Source organism: Chionomys nivalis, chromosome 1 (genome assembly GCF_950005125.1).
Source record: "Chionomys nivalis chromosome 1, mChiNiv1.1, whole genome shotgun sequence".
Taxonomy (NCBI): domain Eukaryota; kingdom Metazoa; phylum Chordata; class Mammalia; order Rodentia; family Cricetidae; genus Chionomys; species Chionomys nivalis.
The window spans coordinates 141,304,708-141,327,103 of NC_080086.1; the positions used below are offsets into that span (position 1 = coordinate 141,304,708).

General features: G+C 48.5%; 1 protein-coding gene across 1 annotated transcript; it reads left to right on the forward strand.

Annotated features, from left to right (window-relative positions):
- Positions 1-4,436: 4,436 nt before the first annotated feature.
- On the forward strand, positions 4,437-10,312 carry Inmt (indolethylamine N-methyltransferase). Its single transcript, XM_057791820.1, has 3 exons — positions 4,437-4,649; positions 5,877-6,084; positions 9,686-10,312. The coding sequence occupies exons 1-3, from the start codon at positions 4,493-4,495 to the stop codon at positions 10,107-10,109; spliced, it is 789 nt and encodes a 262-aa protein (XP_057647803.1). The 5' UTR covers positions 4,437-4,492; the 3' UTR covers positions 10,110-10,312.
- Positions 10,313-22,396: the final 12,084 nt, after the last annotated feature.

The following is a 22,396-nucleotide window of genomic DNA, read 5'->3' on the forward strand; positions in this document are numbered from 1 at the left end:
GAAGGGAAATGGAGCAGGAGTGTATCTGGGGCGAGAGGGGAGATGGTGGGGAGAAACTGGGAGAAGTGGAAGGGGGAGAAACTTTGATCAAGATGTAATACGCAAGAGAAGATTAGATAGATAGATAGATAGATAGATAGATAGATAGATAGATAGATAGATAGATAGATAGATAGATAGGCAGATAAATGTAGGGGGAGAGAGAGAGAGAGAGAGAGAAGAGAGATCAGGCTGTAGGAAAGTCTGTGGGCATTTTCTTTATTAGTGGTTGATGGGGGAGGCCCAACCCATTGTGGGTGGTACCACCCCTAGGCAGGTGGTCCTGGATTCTATAAGAAAGCAGGCTAAGCAACCATGAAGAACAAGCCTATAAGCGGAAGCCACTCTCCTCTATGGCTTCTGCCTCCAGGTTCCCACTCTGATTTCTTTCAGTGTTGGATAATAATGTGGAACCATGGACAAAATAAACCCTTTCATCCCCAAGTTGCTTTTAGTCACAGTGTTTCATCACAGTGCTGGAAACCCTAAGGCTCAGACAGTACTAACCAGCGGTGTTGACTCAAGGGTTGAGGTTCTTGTATTCAACAGGGCTCCCTGGATGAATGAATCAGAGGAGCATATGTAGGAAGAGTTTTGTTTTAAGCTCTTAACTCACATGATTTCAGAGTGGAGCTGACCAGGCAAGAGGCCACGTGCTGCTGAACTTTTCCTGCTTGGGAATGTCGGTCTCCCATCCTGTGCGTGCCTTCATCTGACTGGATAAGGCCCACCCACATTAGGAAAGTTTCCTGCTTTAAAGTCTGCCAATGAAAATTTAATCTCATCCAAAACACCATGGCCCAGCCAAGTTGACACATAAAATAAACATCCTGAAACCAGGGCTAGTATCAAAGGGCCATTATCACTCGAGACTCCTATGGCTATACGGCGAGGGTCATTATCACTCGAGACTCACATGGCTATCCGGCGAGGTCCCGCACAGCCGGCAGCAGAGTAGCCTATGCTATCCTTCCCTCCCAGGCGCTGCCGGAGCTGGCTACTTAACCCCTCATCCCACTTGCGTTTGCAGAACTGATAAATGTGGCTTCCCTGTCCAAACCCCACACCGTGGGATGGAACACCGCAGGGTCTCTATTCACACTACTTCCACAGCCTCAACCAGTTCCTGGGCCCTCCAGGACCTCTCCCTCTGCCTCCCACCTGCCTCCCCACCACCTTTGCCCTCTTGGTCTCTGTGTAGATACTGATTCCAGCCCAGTCGTGGAAAGTAGGGAAATCTGCTCAGAGTTGAGTCTATTATGGACTCATCATGTGATTTTTTTCACATCAGAACCCATGACACTTACCTTCACTTTGCAGGATGGTCACCCTGGCTTCTACCCCAAGATGCCAGTAGCCCCAGGTTCTCACCTGGAATGAACAAAAATGTCTCCAGACATTGCCAGTGGGTCCCTGATAGGCAAAATTGCTGGCCCTAGAACCACAGTCCTGAGGTTTCTGTTCCTACCGAGATTATTTCTGTTCCTTCTAAGTACATGGACGTTGTTTTAGACCTTTGCTTATGGTTTTTTTTTTTTTTGGTTTTGTTTTATTTTTTGTTTGTTTTGTTTTTGGAATTGGTTTTTTGAGACAGAGTAGCCCTAGCGGTCCCGAATATCACTCTGTAGACTAGACTGGCCTGGATTTCACAGAGATCTGCCTGCTTCTGCCTCCTGAATACTGAGATTAAAGGCCTGCGCCACCACTGTCCCTCAATGCAAATGGGCAAATTTAAAGCTGTCTGTGCAAATAGATAATGGGGCCCCCTGAAAATTCTAGTGAACTGGAAACATCTCAGCATTGCACCGTGTGATAAAATACAACCAGCCGCTGTGCTCCTGGGGCCAGCATTCGTTGTCTTCCTGCTCGGACTTTGGAGAGAGAATTCCATCCAGGACAGGGGACCTGTGGAAAAGGCCTGCTTATCTAGCAAGCCCTACTTCATGCCAAATTCCAAAATTAGGATTCAATATCTCCTAACACCACCAACACTGAACAGTTTCCCCAGTCCTGGATGGAAGGAAGTCAGCCCAAAGAGAAAGGAAAAACTAATCTTTCTCATATTTTATTAGAGGGGAGTTAAGCAGATACTTAGCCTAAAAATTTCAAAGTCAAAAATAAAATAACATAATTCTTTGATGAAATTATTTGTACCGAAAGTTTTCAAGCCTTGACTCAATCACCACATACGTAAAAACCCAGACAAAAACCAGACCCCAATCACAGTTTCCATCAATCACAGCAGCTGCTTGAATTTCAACTGTTGAACACCAGGGAGCACAGCTGACATATTCAGGTGGTCATCCCAGACACATGCAGGCAGAGGGCGGAAGGGATCTTTGTACAAGTGCGCAGGTGCAAGTATCAGGGGCAGATGTGAGAAACCCTATTCAATGTCACACCTTCTGTGTCTTCATTCACATCAACCCACTAGGATTTAGCGTCCTCCAATCTTGGCTTCAAACCTTCTTAAATAAATTGAGTAGGTAGCTAATAGTACTTTTTGCACCTGGATGAACAGCTGTGCAGCATCACTCTTATGGAGCAGAAACACCAGAGTCCAGGCTCTGTGAATTCAAGGAAAGGGGTAATCATATGCGTCCCACAATGAAAAGGACAAGAACGATGATGTCAAAAGGTGGGTTTGAGTGAGTTTACATCCTGTGGAGATGTGTTCCCAAGCTCTGTATAGCCTGGGAGATCATCTTTCATTCTGGGTAGCTGATCTCTTTCTTCTGGCTTGAAGGATGGTGTCTAAGGGCATGCTGGGAGATCCAGGGCTGGGATTATATCCCAAGTGAAGGGCAGAGGGCAGGGGAGAGGACTCGGGGTGATAAAACAGGATGAGCCCTGTCATAGGTCTGTGCTTCCAGTTTGGACATAGAGTCTTGAACATTAATCTGGTGCCTCAGCCTCTGCTGCTACCAGAGTGACGTTGGACATCACACTGCCCCCTTCCTTGTTGTTGACAGGGCGTCTGCCTGGCAGATAGTTGTGAAGATGACAACAGACCCCTGTCACATAGTAGACGACGAGTGTCGTGAACTTTGCCCAAGCCGTGACACCTGCACCTCGTGCTTGCCCTCGGGCAACCAGCTCTGCCATTTGCTGTCCAGATGCCCTTAGGTGACTTCTGGAAAGAGATGGGCAAGCTTTTCTTTCTCCATCTTGTGATCGTTGTGGAGTCCCTGCCGTGGTGCAAAAGTACATGCATCCTCTGTCAACTTCCCTTTTCCCTTTGGTTTAGTAGCTGTGCCAACCTAACACAAACCAGCCCTCTGGGAAGTGGGAGCCTCAAATGAGAAATGGGACTGCTCTGTGGGGTATTTTCTTGATTAATGATTGACAGGAAAGCCCAGGGCACTATGGGTAGTGCCACCCCTTGGCCAGTCGTCCTGGGTTGTATAAGAGAGCAGGTTGAGCAAGCCAGTAAGCAGTGTTCCTTCAAGGTCTGCCCCTGCTCCTGCTTGAGTTCACGTCCTGACTTTCATCAGTGATGGACTGACTGACCAGCAAAGAAAAGTCAAATAAATCCTTTCCTTCCCAAGTTGATTTTGGTCATGGTGTTTACCATAGCAACAGAAGAAAAAAGCAAACAGACTGGGGCATCTTCTTTCAAGGCAACTAAACCAGACCACACCAGATCCAAGCAAGCTAACAATCCTGGGGCCAGAGGGGGGCAACGTGCACATGGGAACACCTGTGTGCGGGGGTATGTGCAGCTCTGTGTAGTGTGCTGACAACTTCTCACATATGTTGACACTTTTTCAATTGTTTGTCCAAATACAGGGAGGGGCCAGCACAGGCCTGGTGATTTAGGGAGGTGCTGTCCAAGTTTACTCCTGAGCTAATAAAAAAGAAAACATTAAGCCGAGTGAGAAAACAAGATTGAAACCCCCAGGGAATCATTAACTCAGTTACTGGCAAGCTGTTTGCAAAGGCAAATTCGCTGAGCGTAGTGGAGAAATTTTGACAATCTCGGATCCTACATCCAAGGAGCACTTCTCTCTGGTTCTGGTTTTGTTTTCTATAGCACGGATGAAGCCCAGCGTGTTGAATGTGTTGGCCAGGGGCCTGGCCCTGAGTCCCCACTCTGCTCTCAGTCCCAAGAGTGAAGCATCGCTGAGCAGACCCTGGTCTCTCTGGTCTTGGGCTCTTCTTCTCTGTCCCTCTCTAATTCTCTCTCTCTCCCAATGCCAGCAGCACCACCTCCAAACTAGCGATGCGAGCTTCCCCAGGACAGGTTTGGGGACACTCTAGCATTCTCGTGCTCTGTCACAAAAATGATATCCAACCAGGAATCTGACACCAGCACCCTGAGGTCACTGCAGCAACCCTAGCTCCTCCCCAAGAAGGGAGGTCTGCTAAAGGAGATTACATAATAGGTGGTGGGAAGGGATGGGTTCTCTGCAGGGACAAGGGGAATACAGACCGCTGTAACAGGCTGACCAGGATGGAGGGCAAGGTGTACCAGGCTGGTGAGGACTACGAGAAGGAGTTCAGTCCCCGAGACTACCTGGACACCTTCTACAGCTTCGACTCAGGCCCGGTGGCAGAAAGGGAAATCATAAAGTTTAGCCTGCAGAACCTTCACCAGACCTTCTCTGTGGGTGAGTGGTTGAGGTCCTCCCTGGGGAGGGGCTGGAGCAGTGCCAACACGAAGAGCCCATCCTGTACATATAGATGCTGCAGAGGTGACCAGCCTGGCAGCCTGGTCAGCTCGCAGGGTCCCCAAATGGCATTGTATGTGGGTCCAGGGGAGCCTTGCTTCGAGAGCTTGCAGCCGTGATCGGCTTCGGTTGCTCCACTTGTAAAATTTGAGGGGTACACCCAGATTTGTAGAGCTCCTAGGTGACTTCTGGGAGAAGTGACAATATAAGCATGAGTCCAAAGCTGCTCCACCCTCTGCAGCCACCACCACAGACCTGCCAGAGAGCTCTCTAGACGTTCTAGAACTTTGCATCTCTCTGAAAAGCTGATAAAAAAATTATTACACACACAAACATACATGCATACAAGCATCTATAATCTTCCCCCCACATCTAAGGGGGGAACTAAGGCTAATGGAGAAAAGAAGAGAGAAAGAGAGAGAGAGAGAGAGAGAGAGAGAGAGAGAGACAAGAGAAACGGCAAGAATAAAGCATAATAGTTCAGATTGCTCAACATTAGTGGGGACAGTGTGTTCTGTGCGACCCTGAGACTACTTAGCTCCCACCACCCCTCCAAAGAGCTTTCTTAACCAGATATTCAGTGCCAAGGAAGGGGCAGCAAGGGTTAGCCCTAAGAATACAGAGGAAGGGGAGTTCAGTGATCCTGGAGAAAACTGGGGCAGAGTTCAGGCACTGGTTCTTGGCAGGGGCAGAATAGATGTAAGAGGAGACTACAAAATGGAGGGGGCAGGGCTGAGAGGCCATACCCTAGTGCTGTTCTTGCTTTCTCATACATAACTATCTTTTCAAGCATAGCTGAAGAGCTAAGAGCTGACTGGCTTCCTTCTCAACCTTCATCCCGGACCCTGCCACTCTGTCAATATCCATGGTCCTCTAAACCCACTGTTCTTACAGATAAGCCAGTGTCAACTGATTAGCCATCAACCCTAAATTTCTCCAGAAGATCAGACATGCTTCCCAGGCCTCCACTAGTATCCTGAGGCCAACAGAGAGGGTTTTGAGAATGTCAGCTGTACCCCACCCCCAGCATTATTCCCCAATCCTATCAACCCACAGCCCAGAGGCAAGAGGCTTCTGGCCTTCTCACCTGGCACACCCTAATGAGGCTTGGCCTTCTCCACACTCTTAAAAGGATGTGGAGTCAAGATGCTCCTGCTATCTCCACAGAAGGTATAAGGGGAGATGTCCTGATCGACATTGGCACTGGCCCCACCATCTACCAGCTGCTTTCAGCATGCGAGGTCTTCCGGGAGATCATCGTCGCTGATTACACTCCACAGAACCTGCAGGAGTTGCAGAAATGGCTGAAGAAGGAGCCTGGGGCCTATGACTGGTCCTCCATAGTGAAGCATGTGTGTGAGCTGGAGGGAGACAGGTAACTTCCCCATGTCTTCCACCCACTTCACTGTAGTAGCAGGCCACTTGTTGGTTCCCAGCTGCTCAGACCCCAAATAATCATAATCACCGTATTAAATTACTGCTTGGCCCATTAGCTCTACCTTCTTATTGACTAACTCTTACATATTAATTTAACCCATTTCTATTAATCGATGTATGGCCACACGGTTGTAGTTTACCAGCTAAAGTTCCGTCTGGTTCCAGCATGGCTACATAGCTTCTCTCTCACTCCACCTTTCTTTCTCCCAGCATTCAGTTTAGTTTTCCCTGCCTACTTAAGTTCTGCCCTGCCATAAGGCCAAAGCAGTTTCTTTATTCATAACTGGTAATTACAGCACACAGAGGGAAATCCCACATCACTTCATCTTCTCAGAAAAAGCCCCTGTGGTGCTCAGAACAGCAAAGGAACCCACTACCCACCTCACTTTCATCCTGATCTGCCTGCACCTCATGAACTTATAAGCCTCCCCCGGGTCAGTCCAACCTCCTGCCCCAAACTGTCTGTCCCTGCTCTCCCTTTCTCTGGACCTGTTCAGAGTAGCTGTGACATCAGCTTCTGTGTCACCTCCTCCAGGAAGTTCTGAACACTGCCCCAGCTCACATCGTTCCCACTTTGCCCCAAAGACTGGTTCAACATCTCCTTTGATGTTGGGGAACACATTATCATGGAAAGACATGATGTGAAGTACACCCCACACTTGTGTCCCTCAGCACTGTGACGAAGTCCCAGAGACCAATAGCAGTGCCTTCTGCAGGTCCTGTGTCCACTTTGGTTCATAGATGGTATAAGCCCCAACTGGAACTGCAAGGGTCAGTGATTACAATTATTCTACAGCTGGGGAAACCAAGGCCCTGGCTTGGAGAGGGTCCTCTAGCTCTCTTCAGAGCAGGGGAAACACAGGTCAGTATTTCTGCTCTGATTTTGGAACAGAGACACTGACCATGACAGTCCAGGACAGCCTACAGTGGTCCCAGCTAGAGGGACACTAATTACAGGGGCCTTGGAGTTAGTCCCATCTGTCTGTCTCTCACTCTCACTAAGTCGAGAGCACACACAGCCAGGAGGAGGGAGCCTCAGGAAGGTCCTGTTACATGAAAAGAAAGCCGCCATCATGCTAAACTGACACAGGTAGCTGGAGGTGAGAGGAGAGGCTTCCGCAGAGACAGGAGAACAATGTTCTGGGCTAGCGGTGACCTCTCCCAGGACCTAGGGCTCCTGTAGTGGAGGTGAGGAAACAAAGGCCATGTCTTAGGAAGACCACGTAAGTGACATGAGCAGCAAGCAAAGGCTAAAGACCCATGTATGAAAAGGACAGGTCAGGCATCAGGGAGGGCCACCTATGTCACACACTGGCACCTTCGAGACTGTGAGAAGAGTAACATGATGACACAGTATGTGCATGTTGTGTGTGTGTGTGCATACGTGCATGCATGTGTATGTTATGTGGATGTGTATTTGTGTTTGCATATGTTTGGATGCAGCATGAATATGTGTATGTGAAAGTGTGTACGTCTATTTGTGTGAGAGCGTATGTTTGTTAATGTGCATATGTATGTATATGTGTGCATGTATGTGTGTACAGTACATAAGTGTACATATACGTGTGTGTGCACATGTGTGTGTGTGCATGCATGCACACACACACAGGTGCACGAATGAGGCATGCATTCCACAGTGGATGTATGGAGGTCAGAAGAAAACCTGTAGGAGTTGGTTCTATCTTTTCAACATGGAGGTCCTAGGGATTATGATATTTGGCAGTAATCTCCTTTATTAACTGAGTCATCTTGCTAGTTCAAGATCTACATCTTGAACTACTCTGTGTACCAGACTGAGGAGTGCCAACCCAGTCAGAGCTGCAGCTGGCAAGGCCACCCCTAGCAATGACAGTAACTCTAGAACTTCATGGAGGGGCTTGGAGGATGCTGGAGTCTGTAACAGCTCTGTGGGTTTGGTAAAGGGAAGTGAGGAGCCAAGGGTGATCCCAAGGTTCATAGCCACAGATTCAGGAAGAAAGTAGAGGACCAGGACATTTAGACAGCAGGCACAGCTGGAGCTGCTGATGTGACATGGCCCTGGAGATGCTGGGGAAGCAGCAGTCTGACCAGGAACTACAGGGTTACTGCAAGGCTGGGCTAGGACCTCTGAGGGAGGAGATCACTGGATGGCCAGAAGAAAGGAAGCCGATGACAGACAGAAGTCAGCAGGAGGCTGCCAAGGGAGACAAGAAAGTAAACACCATGATCGTGTGTCCCTTCCCGCAAGAAGCTAAGGAAAGAACACAGTTGCAAAAGCAGGGAGCCCTAATGTGGATGAGCCTAAATCCATCATGTTAAAAGCTATGCATCGAGGGAGGAGTGCTGCAGGATTCTATGTGTATAGCTACCCCAAGCTGGCAAACCCAGAGACCGACACCAGATGGGTCCTAACCAGAGGCTGCACCTGGCAGTCACTGCTTCGTGCTGTTTAATGAGTGCAAGGATCCAGGAGTGAGTTATTGTTTTGTTTTGTTTTTTTTTTTTTTTTTGAGACAATCCTACGTCTAACCCAGGTTGATCTTGAACTCATTCATGATCCTCCCACCTCAGCCTCCCAAGTGTTAGGAGGCCAGCACCATATCCATCTGAAGCCCAGGAACTCAATGTGAGGTAGAAGGGAAGATTTACAAACAGTGGCAGCAGCTACACGGCATTCGACCTGCAAACAATGCCACAGACTGGCCACAAGACGACAGAAAAAAAAAAAATGCAATACAAAGTAGCACACCCCTGAGCCCCAGCTCTCAGGAGACTCATGAGTGCCAAGTCAGTTTGATCTACAGAGTGTGTTTTAGGCAAGTTCTGAAGTTCACAGAGAGACCTTGTCTCCAAAAAAGAGCGAGGGTTTTTTTTGAATAATAAAGAGGATGAGGAGACAGCTGGGTCATACAGGGCTTACCTTGCAAGCATGAAGATCTGAGTTCAAGTCCCAGAACCCATGTTTTGTGTTTTGTGGTTTTTGGGGTTGTTTGCTTTGTTTTAAAGCGGAACGTGGTGGCTTGTGCTTATGATCCCAGCACTAAGCAAGATGAAATAGGAGATCCAGGGGGCTTGTTGGGCAGCCAGCCTAGCCTACTTGCCCAGTGAGATAGTCTGTGCAATAAAAGAAAAAATAGGTCCTGAGGAATGACACCTGAGGTAGTACTCTGGCCTAACACACACACACACACAAAGATTGGCATGCACATTTTCACACACGTATGACCCACATTCGTAAGTATAAACAAGATGATAATAATGAAATACACCAAAAAGACTGAAAGAGCATAAAGAAGAAAGAGAGAGGAAGAGGAGGATGAACACTCAAATACCAAATCCACCATCCCTGGTGGCTGTGAGCGGCGCAGTGCCTCAGTTTCCATCAGTATGGCATGTCGCCGGGCACATTAACTAGATGGGTGGTTGTGGGGCCGGAGAAAATTGCAACAATCACAGTAGCTATTTTTCATAATTGTGAGTTTGTATCGTTTATTGTATTGGTTCTCCGCAGTCATGTTATCAGCCGTAGTCACCACAGCACCTCCCTGATCTTCTCACAGAAGCAGGTGGCAGGAGAAGGAGGCCAAGCTCCGAAGGACAGTCACTCGTGTCCTGAAGTGTGATGTGACCAAGACACCCCCACTGGGGTCAGCTCAAGTGCCGCTGGCTGACTGCGTGCTGACCTTTCTGGCCATGGAGTGTGCCTGTCTTGATGTGGAAACCTACCGGGCAGCCCTGCGCAGACTGGCTGACCTGCTGAAACCAGGGGGCCACCTGGTTACCATGGTTACTCTGTGTTTCCAGCACTATATGGTGGGCCCCAAGAAGTTCTCTGGTGTCTACCTGGAGAAGGAGACGGTAGAGAAGGCTCTTCAAGATGCAGGTTGTCAGGTGCTGAAATGCAACTGTGTCCCCCTCAAATACTCCCAGGCCTTCTGCGAGGGTCTCTGTTTTATAGTCGCCCGCAAGGGCCCCAGTGCCTGAGATCCCTGGCAGAGAAGAGCCTTCCCTGGGGAAGTCATAGCCAACATTTATAGTCTTGCTCCACGGCTTCTAACACTGGTCATGCTGCTTCTATCTGGTTATGAGGTCACAAGGAAAAACCCAAGGCTCTCTCTCTCTCTCTAGTTTAAGTCCCAACATCCATCCCCTTTGGTTCTTTTCTTACCCTAAATAAATCTCATTGAAATAAAGTGATGTCTCTGGATTCTGTCTTGGGATAGCCTTTCCCAACAACAGAGGAGAACTTGGCTGCCAAGTATGTATCTGCTAACAGATGGTGTGAACACAGATGCAGGCATTGGAGGGAGAGCAGGAAGTATGAGCAGCACCAAGCCCATTCCACTGAAGCACCTGGAGCTGGGGCCAGTGTGGGGCCTGCAGGTGGCATTGCCTACTGAGGGAGCTGGCCATGCTTACCAACTTTCCCTCATCGTGTCCAGGGGTACTAAGTACTCTGCAAGTAGCTTCAGCAGACGTGCGGGTGCCAACCACAGTAGTCTGGCCACCGTGTCCAGGTTCAGGAAAGAGATGTAATGTACACAATGTGCTGGTTGGGGTGTGGATCGCTTCTGGGCACTCTGGCCCTTCTGTGGGAGAAACGGAAGACTAGGACCTCAGGTTTCATAGCCAGAAGGCACCTTCCAGAGTTGGGTGACTACATATAGGGGTGAACAGGCACTCTCTGCATCTGATGGTTTGATGAATCACACAGCAGAGCCACACAGAGGCCTGATCCTGGAGACATGGAGCTTCAGGAGTGGCCAGCTGAGTCGGGCTGATCCATCCACACAGCCAAGAACCCAAGCCAAGATTTCTGGGAGGGCCTAGAGACACATCCAGGTCTTTGAGGAACGTTCTCTAGGTAATAAGTTCTCAATGGCCTCCCTACTCACTGGGGCTATTGGAGCTGCTCCCAGCACTGGGACCAGTTACCCTCTATGAAGGGAAGTGATGTCCTTTCTTACCTACTCTGGCACACATGAAGGCCCTGGTCGCTCTGTGAAAGGAGCAGGGCCCCTCCAGTGTGCCAGCTCCCATAGTGCCAAGCCAAATCAACCCAGCAAAGCATCTTCCCAAAGCTTTATTCTTATTCTTGCCTTGCCTGAAATGCTGGCTCTGAGGGAGAAGGTTCCAGTGCTCCAGCTAACCATATCGATTGGACCAGCAAAGCAAAGTTCTCACCTTAGTCATTCTGATCTGGTGTTAACCACAGCCAACTCTTCTGACTGACTGGAACCACATATCTGAATTCAAAACATCACACACAAGCAACGCTAGATCTTTGTTCACACACACACACACACATACACACACTTCACAAGCCAGGCCTTCGCCATCTGCAATGCTCTCCACAGGCTTAGCTTCCGAGATCCTAGAGAACAGACCGCAGAGCTCAGAGAACCCAATGGCCTTCCAGCCCAAAGTTCAAATGACACCATGATCCTCCCTAAAACACACGTTCAGGTTTGTCACAACGCCTCCACTCCCTCTGCCTCAGTAGGGCGGACACCTGGAGGCAGGAAAGGGGCAGAAGCCGTGGAGGGACACTGTTTACTGGCTTTCTCAGCCTGCTTTCTTATACCATCCTGTACCACCATCACAGGCATGGCACCACCCACAGTGGACTGAACTCTTCCACACACATCATTAGTCAAGAAAATGCTCTAAAGGCTTGCCACTCTGATAAAGGCATTTTTCTCAATTAAGGGTCCCTCTTTTCAAACGACTCTAGCTTGTATCAAGCTTGTGACAAACAACAACAAAACAAACAAAAACAATAAAAACCTAGCCAGTATAACCTTTGACTGAATGACCTTACTACACAGTGCTTTTCCTTCCCCTCTCTTACCTATTCTCCCCTTCTGAGCACTAAACAGAAAGGGCAAGTGATGAGAAAGGCCAGGCCAACAACCACAGCCTGCGGAAGAGCAGCTCCACTGCTGTTAAAACAGGTGAGCTTTCCTCAATGTTCCCATTGTGTTTGTGAAATGACCCGGAACCTTAGGTTGGAGGGCAGTACCCAGGGAGTCCTCACACCAGTGTCAAGGACAAACCAAGTTTCATCCCTGGCTCTGCTTTAGAGCTACAGCAATGTGAGGCCGCAATAATTCCATCTGGCCATGAGAGGGCAGTGCAGGGCAGATCATCAGGAGAGCTCAAGCGTTCTTAGGAGAGTTGTTTGCTCAAGCAACTTTTTGACATCCTGGTTGGTTTGTTTGTTTGTTTGTTTGTTTGTTTGTTTTTTCCTGCCCTCCCAAAAAAAACCAACAACAACAACAACAAAAAAAAAGACAAAAACAAAACCAAAACAAAACACCTGCCAGAAGTCCCCGCCTCTACAGGCAAGGTTTCTGAAACCAAGATTCCCTGTCTATGTGGTCCCATATTCTACAGCTCCACTGTGCCTGGAGGTGGTAGGAGAGGAAGCTGGTGGGAGACCAAGCTGAGTCATGTGTTTGGGCAAGCCCAACAAGGTTGGGAGCACAGGGTGGCTGGTGGATAGAGTATCTTGAGGTGGGCAGCGCCAAGCAGGAGGTTTTGGGCCCCTATCTTGGTTTCTACACTTGTCATTGGCAGCCTTCCAGTAGCCACAGGCCTTCTTGAGTTTGCATACAGTGTGGGGTCCTCTTCCCCGCCCAGTTTGGTGGAAACAAGGGAAGAGGATGCATCCCAGAATCACTAAGTGTAATTCAGGCAGCAGAGCCTGAGAGTCCAGTGAACAGGTTTGCTAGCATTGAGCATCCTGGTAAGTTTTAGAAAATGCAGATGCAGCCGGGCGGTGGTGGCGCACGTCTTTAATCCCAGCACTCGGGAGGCAGAGGCAGGCGGATCTCTGTGAGTTCAAGGCCAGCCTGGTCTACAAGAGCTAGTTCCAGGACAGGCTCCAAAACTACAGAGAAACCCTGTCTCAAAAATCAAAAAATAAATAAATGAATAAATAAATAAATATATAAAAGAAAAGAAAATGCAGATGCCCATGACTCACTGAGTTGTCCAGATATAACCTTTGGAGAACAGACCAGCAAGAAACCTGTTTCAGAGTCTTCTAGGAACGGCAGGAATGAGGAAGAGGGTGGGGTAGCCCCTTCCCAGGTACCTAGCGATACTGGGCAGCTCCAGGTGAGGTGCTGGACTCTCTGCCCTCAGGGTGTCTTAGCTTGCTTTCTATTGTTGCTATAGCTGGGCGGTGGAGGCACACGCCTTTAATCCCAGCATTCGGGAGGCAGAGGCAGGCGGATCTCTGTGAGTTCGAGACCAGCCTGGTCTATAAGAGCTAGTTTCAGGACAGGCTCCAAAACTACAGAGAAACCCTGTCTCAAAAAAAAACAAAACAAAACAAAACAAAACAAAAAGAAGAAGAAGAAGAAGAAGAAGAAGAAGAAGAAGAAGAAGAAGAAGAAGAAGAAGAAGAAGAAGAAGAAGAAGAAGAAGAAAGTCTATTGTTGCTATAAGGCACCATGACCAAAAGCAACTTGGGGAGGAAAGGGTTTATTTCAGCTTCCAGTTTATAGTTCATCCTGAAGGGAAGTCAGTGTAGGAACTCAAAGCAGGAACCTAGAAACCGGGACTGAAGCAGAGGCCGTGGAGGAATGCGGCTTACTGGCTTGCTCCCCATGGCTTACTCAGCCTGCTTTCTTGTACCACTTATGACCACCTGCCCAGGGGTGGTACCACGGATAGTGGGTGGAGTCCCCCTCCCCGCATGTCAATCATTAGTCAAGAAAGTGCTCCATAGGTTTACCTATAGGTCAATCTGATGGGGATGTTTTCTCAATTGAGGTTCCTTCTTTTCAAGCTTTTGACAAGTTGATAAACACTAACCAGCACACAGGGACCAAGCTCTAACTTAGCAGGGGAGTGTGGGCTCCCAGGGGCTCAGATCCTGTGTGCCACTGCAGAATTTGACTAAAGGGCGGGGGGGGGGGAAGATGCACCCAGAATCCTTTCTTAGGTGACTGTAAAGGAAACCACCTGCCGGCAGCTTTCTCATCAGCAACTACTCTGTGACCAGAACAAGGATCGAGTTTTTTAAGGGACATAAGGCCCTAAGCTAAGAATCTTTTCTGGGTAGGTTGGTGAGGGTTGGGTGGCAAGGTGGCCGAGGAAGGCTGGGGAAAGCTTTGTCTGAAAGAGAACCCCCAACACACATATATTAGCATGAGGTATGCAATCAGAAGACGAGCTACTTCCTGCCTGGATGAAGATGAGGGCCCCTGCAGTCCGGTACTCAGTGGGCACTGGTCCAAAGATCACTTTTGGGCCTTTCTGGGCTTAAAATTCCAGGGTCCCTGTGTTGGGAAGAGGAGTATAATGATGTAGTGACAGGCTGCCCATGGAAAGAGTAAAGGGACCCGCCCACTGCAAGAGTCTAGGAAGATCCTAGTGGCCAGAGGGAGCTGGGATCAAGTGCCATCAGCTAAGCGATGTGTCAAAGGTCTGGAAAGAGGCTGGTGGCCTTGTCAGAGGACTATGGTCAAAGGCAGGAGGGGTGGGTAGGACTGCTGTGCACCGTGACCTCTAGCTTCCAGGGCTGCCGTCTGAGACTAGGCACAGTGCAGAGGGACAAGAGAATTGGAGTTGGATGATTCCCTGCTGAGTGGGACCCTCATGTCTCTTAGAGGGTGAGTAGGCCAGAGCCAGAAGCCAAGGAAGGTGAGACATCTTTCTGCAGGGACACCCTAGCAGGAGGAAGAGACAGTTTTAGGCCACTGGGGTCTGAGCCTGGGTAGGCAGATAAAAGGTATGTGCAGTGCCCAGGACTTGTGGGAACCCCCTAGGAAAAACTGGTGGTGGCCCTGGCTGCCACAATCAGCCTCCTGATCCCACATCAGCTGCAAGTGCTGCCAACAGAGCAAGTCCCTCCTGTAAGTGGTGTGGGAGAATTGTCTGTATTCTGTCAATTGTGTTTTAAATAAATGCTAATTGGCCAGACAGGAAGTAGAGGTGGGGCGATGAGAACAGGAGAATTCTGGGAAGGAGGAAGCCCATTGCTCCCATTCCTGCCCACACCACCAAGAAGCAAGATGTAATCTGCCCGGCTGAGAAAGGTTCAGAGCCATGTGGCTAACATAGATAAGAATAATGGGTTAATATAAGCTACAAGAACTAATAAGTAGCCTGAGCTAATGGGCCAATCAGTTTTATAATTTATGGAGATCTCTGTGTGATTTTCTTTGGGGCTTGCCGGCTGTGGGGTACCAGGCAGGACGGAAACCTCAACAAGCAGGCACCACTCATGTTACATGTAAGGAAGAGAGAACTCTATTCTCCCTGCCTTTGTTAGACTGGGAACTGACATCCCAGTATATCAGAAGGCTGTGCCTTCTAGCCTGTATTAACTTTAGGATCAGAGAGGGGCTTGAGCGGCAGATCCTGCTGCTAGCGCAGCAGCCTTCAGCCTCACCACTACAACGAACCACTATATATGTTTAGATGTCAGGAGACAGGACTTTCCTTCAAAACCACACATGAACCAAGCAGCAAGGGCAGAGAAACTACTTCCGGAGTATGTGAGAGAGCCCAGCCATTCAACTCCCAGGCTGTGAAGTGAACCCCACACAAACCCACAGAGGGAAGGGAAGGTGTGCTGGCAATCAACATGTCTTTGAGAGGAAGAAATTATGGACAGAGCCCTATACTCCTCTGTGCCAGGAGCGTGCAGGAAAAACAGAGTCCAGCACAGGCACAGTGAAGGGTTGACCAGCAGCCAGGAGGCCTGGGCCCTAAAACCTGACTTCCTTGGCCATGAAGTCTGAAGTGGGGTCTACACACCAGCCTCGGATATGTGGTAAAGAAATACGTTAAACAGTTTCTTCTCCCATTCCAGGCTCTTGACTCAAGCTGTTCTTCTCTGCCCTAGAGTGTGTCTTGACTTTCATTTCAAGACTCTGGGTGGGAAATAGCTGCAGGCATCTGCAGCATGGATCAGGAATGGCAATAATGCAAAAAAGGGAAGGCCAGAAATACAGAACTTTGGCACAGTGGCAAGCTAAGCTTGGATACCACTTAGTCTTAATTTTCCAAGCCCTATCAAGGAAAGAAAATATGCAGGTATCCAGAAACGAAAGAATCTGGGCTCGATCAGAAACCAACTGCAGGAGGAGGCACGACGCTCCCTTCTTTAAGCTCTGTTGCCTCCTGGGCTTCCTGTTGGCTTCATTTTGTTTTTTTCTGGCTTCTTTTGGAGCTGGGTCTCTGTTTCTTTACATGACTCTGAAGCTCTGTGTTTTTTTTCACTGTGTAGATGCACTATACATTGTGCTGTGTTATGCAAGACATTTTCACACAGGCATATTACTATACACTGAACGTAATCCCCATTCTTTGCCCTCCCTTCTCATTTGGTCCCTTGATCTCCTAAGCAGTTTCATTTCTACCTTAGTATATAACTTTATGTTCTGTAGAGAATCTAGACACCAGATATGTTTTAGTTAGGTTTCTGTTGGTATGATAAATATCCTGGACAAAGGTAATGGTCCAATAGGGCTTCGTTTGGCTTGTACATCCTGAGAGTCAGTCGCTGAGGAAACTCTGAACGGGGGCTCAAGCAGGAGCAGAGGCAGGAACTGAGCAGAGGAGGAAAGCTGGCTCATATTCAGCTGCCTTCCTTATACAGGCCAGGTCAACCTACCTAGGGATGGTACTGCCCATAGTGGGCTACCCCCCACATCAATCAACAGTCAAAACAATGCTCCCCTGATATAATTCCTCAAATGAGGCTCCCTTTTTGAGGAACTCTAGTTTGTATCAAGTTAAGAAAAACTAACCAGCACAGCATCTGAGCAAAAACATATGATATTTTGTCTTTCTGAGACTGGTATATTTCACTTAATTATTACCTCCAGTTGCACTATTTTCCTACAAAGAACCTACTAATTTCTCTGTAACCTCATTTTGATAGCTTTCCTGTTTCAAGGGAGAAGTTTGCAAAAGAGAAGTCATGAGGTCTGCTTGTGAGCTCACCACCTCTCCTCAAAGCCATGCACTTCAGAAAACAAGCATGGGGCAGGGAGTAACTGCTTGGAAGGTCTGTGCATGGCCTTCATGGGTGCAGAGATCACCATTGTGGGAGGCTGTGCTCCCAGAGCCAAATACAGGACCACCAGGCCTGCAGTAAATAATTGCAGAGCACTTGAAATAACTCCCTGTGTTAGTTGGGGTTCTCTGGAGGAAAAGAACCGACAGAATGAATATATATGTCTTAGTCACTGTTCTTTTGCAGTGAAGAAATGCCATGACCAAGGCAACACTTACAGAAGAAAGCATTTCATTGGGAGCTTGCTTACAGTTTCAGAGGGTAGTCCATGACCATCAGGGTAGGGAGCATGGCTGAACACTGGGCACTGGAACAGTAGCTGAGAACTTTACATCCTGATCCAAAGGCAACAGGCAGAGAGAGAAACATTAGGCCTGGCCTGGGCTTCTGAAACCTCAGAGTCCACCCACCCTCAGATGCACTTCCACAAGGCCACAGCTACTTCAACAAGGACACGCCCCCTAATCCTTCTAAACCTTTCAAACCATTCTACTTCCTGGCGACTAAGTATTCAAATACATGAGCCTATGAGGGCCAGTTTCTTTCAAACTACAGTATGTATGTATATATTTAGATATGAAGATTCATTTATTTATTTTGGTTTTTCAAGGGTTTCTCTGTGTAACCTAGGGTGTTCTGGAATTTTCTCTATAGACCGGGCTGTCCTTCAACTCAGAGATCCACCTGCTTCTGCCTTAAAGTCAGATTGGAATTTAAAGGTAGGCACCACTACGCCCAGCTGAGGATTTATTAGAGTAGATTACAGACTGTGGTCTGACTTGTCTAGCCATGATGAACCGTCTTCCCAAGGGAAAGCTAAGAACTTAGTAGTTGTTACTATTCACGAAGATGGATAGCTCAACTAGTCCAGTCTACATTGGAATTCCAAAGGTGAAGGTTCTAATACCAGTAAAGGAATCCCTCAGCAGGAGGCTAGATAAATGTTCCAGTAACAGTAAGGGTAAGCCAGCAAAAATAAAATAAAATAAATAAAAAAGCAAATGCTCCCCTTCTTCCATCTTCTTTATGTGGACTACCATGAGAAGGTGAGGGCCAGATTTCAGATGGGTCTTCCCACCTAAAATGATCCAAGAGAGTAAACACTTCACAGTACTCCCCAGTGGCCTGGATTCTAGCTGATTCCAGGTGTCGTAAAATTGACAACCAAAATTAGCCAGCACACCCTCATTTTTTGGGTGCACAAATTGTATCTCAGAGAATGTCAAGCCTGCCTTGGGCCACATGATCAAAAATGGTAGCCTGGGTTTTCATCCTATCTGTGTCTGGCCGCCAAGTAGCTACCAAGTGCCCTTGAAAGGGCAGATGTCTTCACTCTCAGTCAACCACAGCATGGTGGTTACTGTTCTGAAAATTGCCCTGTGTGTTTGCAGCATGGAAGACTTGCCACAGAATGGCTCTGACCGCTCCAGGAATGAAGCCACCTGCTCTACCAACAGCCCTGTGCTGGGCCACACACTTCCAGGAAGAAGTCTGTCTCATAGAAACCCCAGCCCCAGGGGAGCTCTCCTCGGTTCATCTCAAGAGATGCAGACTCGAGGCTCCATGCTGATTTCCATGAGGCAGAGCCAGGGTTCATATCCATCTGTCCTTCTGCTAATGGAGATGTACAAACCCTGGGATCCACCTTGCTGGCCTCTCTGCCCTGGACACAGAGGACATGGGTCACTTACTCGTGCCCCTGGAGAACCTCTCTCGCCTGTCTTCCCAGGGTGGGGGGATTGGTACTCTAACTTCACGCATCGTCCACCTGAGGACCCTGCTCTCTTAGCTGTCCCTCAGCTCAGACTCCCCCTCCTTCTTCTCCTGATGCTTGTCCCCATCAGCCCTCTGACCTGTCCGCACTAGAGCCCAGCCAGAGCTTTCCATAGACTCCACAGTACTTGCTCCACAAAGAGTGAACGGTGAAACACAAAACAAATGTTATGTAAAGAAGACCTACTGTTTACAGGCATCGAACAGGTGGAAGCCCTATGTTGGAGGAAACATACAAATATATATTTGAGAGGTCTTTCTGAGGTTTTAACTTGGAGATAATAAGGCAGAGGGTAGAATGGAAGACATAGGAAAAGCTGGTGTGGTTGCAAGTCCTGTGAGTTTTCTGGTTCCTGGAAGCAGGAGATGAGGATGGGAATTTGAGAGAGGCCCCTAGAACAAGCAAGGGAGCTGGGGGTGGAGGAGGGGACATCTCCAGCTCTGGGCGTTGGGCATGCACACATTCTGCCTCAAAGCCATCTGTCACACTGCACCAGCCAGGGTGGCCTGGCCCCAATCTAGTAACAGTTTCACCTTAAGAATGATTTTTCTCAGGGTGAGACAGCTCCTCTTATCCTTTAATTGGGTGAGAGCCAGGCCAGGCAAAGACTGTTTGAAGTGAATTGGCTCATTGCACTGCACACAAAACCAGAAGAAGCAAAAATAAAGTAGGAGGAATAGATGAAAATGCCAGCAAAAATAGGCTATAAGAAGTCACCTGAGAGCAGGGCACTAGTAAGGAAAGTGACAGTTTGTGCCCACAGAGGAAACTGCCAAAATGAAAAGAGACCATCCTTCAAGGTGGTACTCACGTGGGTTTGAGTGCTGCCACAGCGCCAGGGATGTAGACAAAGTATTTCACTGGGGCAGAGCCTCGGGTCACAGCGGACACTCAGTCTGAAGGTGTCTGTACTTGTAGTCATAGGAAATATTACCTGAGCTCTTGGATGTTGAGAGGCCCAGGTACCAACAATGTCATTTGCATATTGATGCGCAGTTGTCAATGTGGCTGTCAGCCAGTCGTCAGGGTGACTATCAGTCAGCCATTTGGCTCAGTTAGAGCATTTGTTAGAAGCTCAAGATGGAGTTGGTGTTGTCAAAGCATGACCTCATTAATCAAAATTAGAATAGCAATTTACTCAGAGTCACAAAAGCCACATCGAAGCAAAGGACAGATCTCTAGGCTTCCACAGCCTGTGTCAGTCAGCTGGTAGCTGCAGACTGTCCAGACCTGGAACAAGAAGGCAGAGGACCCTTTGCTTTGTCCAGCAAAGCAGCTCTCCTTCCGTAAGAACGGTGTGTAGGGGTGGAAGGATGTAGCTGTAGGGAGTGCCAGGATGGTTGGAGAGTGTCTCTGTGAAGAGACCTTTGGAGGAGATGAAAGAGTGAGCCAGCAAAGTATCTAGTGAAGCATCCTAGGGAGAGTGGACAGTGCACAGGCCCTGAGGTGAAATAGTGCCTGGCAGACGAATGGAGGAGGGGAAGGACAGGAGGGTGTGTTCACGCACAGCCCTGTGTACCCTGCAAGGCCCACCAGCTTACTCTGGGTAAGAGGAACAGGTACAAAGAGAAGGGAAACAGTGGGAAGAAGCCACTGGGCTCAGCCTGGGCCTTGGGCGTTTTATCGGGCATGTGATCGTGGTAGAATCTGGGCACTCGCTGGAGAGGCAGAGCCATCCTGTCCCCAGCTTCAGCTCAAAGGGCTTTAGAAATAATACCCTGAATAATTAAAAAGAGACTTGCTCTCCCACCTCCGGCCTCCGGAGAGGGATATTCATCAGCAAATAAATTAAAACCAAATCTAACAATTTACATGACTCAAACTACAGGCCGGGGGAGCTGCCAGCACCTGGCAGCGGAAAGTGTGGATGCTGTGACTATTCTAATGTGGCATGGCCCTGCCTTGGCATCCTCTGGGCACTGAGGCTTCCTGCTCCTCTCAGAGCCCAGCTCCAGCTTATCCATGGCTGAGACAGGCTGCGGGGAGAGTACCACCTATCGGGCACCTCTCTGCCTTTCACGCCTTCTTGACCTGCTAATTTACCGCTCGGAGTCTCAGTTTAGCATTTGGGAAACTGGAAGATGACTTTGGCAGATTTGCATTGCAGCAAAATGTCCTGGCATTGAACGGGTTGATATGACAAGGCTTCAAAAGGAAGGGAAAAAATGGCTATGCAAATTCAAGGTAGAGCTGCCTTATACAACCTAAAAATATCCACAGATTCCAGCCGAGCCCTGCTTCCAGGCAGCCAGGAAACCTGTAATCGAAGGCTCACATTTACTCTCCTTTGCTGATATTTTTCTTCGGAGCCCTTTTGGTAAGTCCAGTGAGAAGTTTTGGATTTCAAGTCCCCTCTGCTCTGGGTCTACCCATGAGTAGTATACCACCGCCTCTGCCGCCACCACCACCACATGTGTAAGAGGTGCAGGGGATGTCTTGGGTCCAGGAAGGGCATGGTGCCACACCCTAGTCTCACCTTCCTGCTCTCTGGGTAGTAGGGACAGACTAACTTGTTGTGATGCCACAGGTTGCACCTTGCCAACAACCATAATTGCCTAGAGTGTCCTGGCAGAGGTACAAAAATATGGAGTCAAAGTTCTATGTGTGTGTTACCCCAGGGCAAAGACAGTCAACAGAAAGACTCCAGGGTTTCTGGAACAGCCCTCTCCACCTCCAGAGGCTGTGATTTCCCAACCCAGTAACCGAAACCACTTATTACACTAGATTTGTGGGGACAGTGAGTGAGTGCCCAGGTAAGCAGGGTCACTAGGATCCCCAGGCCAGTGTGGCAAAATAGACTGGCATTGGTTTAGGTCTCCTGAGACAGGATGCTACAGAGGTATGTCTATCCCCTTCTTGTATGCTTGCAGAGATAGAACTTTCCAGAATCCCATGCCTGCTGCATGCCCCCAGGAATCGGAGGCCTGACCAGATAGAATTAACCTCAGCTACCTATCTGGGGAAGGATTATCAGAGTCTTGTTAGCAGATAAGGATAGATTGTAAGCAGTCATAACTATCAATTATGATATACCTGATATACCGTAGTAAGTACTAAGCACTTCATTTTGTCTGCTAACTCTCTTGAGTTAGACAAGCCAGCAGTTACCTTGACTGTACAGAAAGCAAAGAAACACTGATGGAATTCAGAGATTTGCTGGAGGCTACAGAGTTGATGAGAGGGGGCCCTGGTCACATCAGCAGTGAAGAACTGAGCTTCTGGGGATAGGCTGCTGGGGCTCCAGGAACAAACCCAACTGGAGGGCTTAATACCACAGAAAGTCAACTGGGCACATGACAGAGTCAAGGCATCTGCAGGGCCTTGCTCCCTCCTGCCTCCTGTGGCCTTTTCAGCCTATGTGAACTCTTTGACTGGTTCTGGGATTCAAATTATATAAAGGCTTAGTAACCATAGAACAGGAGGAGAGTTTAATGAATTTGGCATCACATGGGTTTCCTC

What these genes read in the sequence shown, in the direction of transcription:
- Inmt (XM_057791820.1), top strand. Translation starts at nt 4,493, where the DNA reads ATGGAGGGCAAGGTGTACCAGGCTGGTGAGGACTACGAGAAGGAGTTC. An exon ending in TCACCAGACCTTCTCTGTGG is followed by an intron (nt 4,650 to 5,876) that starts GTGAGTGGTTGA and finishes CTATCTCCACAG; the next exon opens with AAGGTATAAGGGGAGATGTC. An exon ending in TGTGAGCTGGAGGGAGACAG is followed by an intron (nt 6,085 to 9,685) that starts GTAACTTCCCCA and finishes ATCTTCTCACAG; the next exon opens with AAGCAGGTGGCAGGAGAAGG.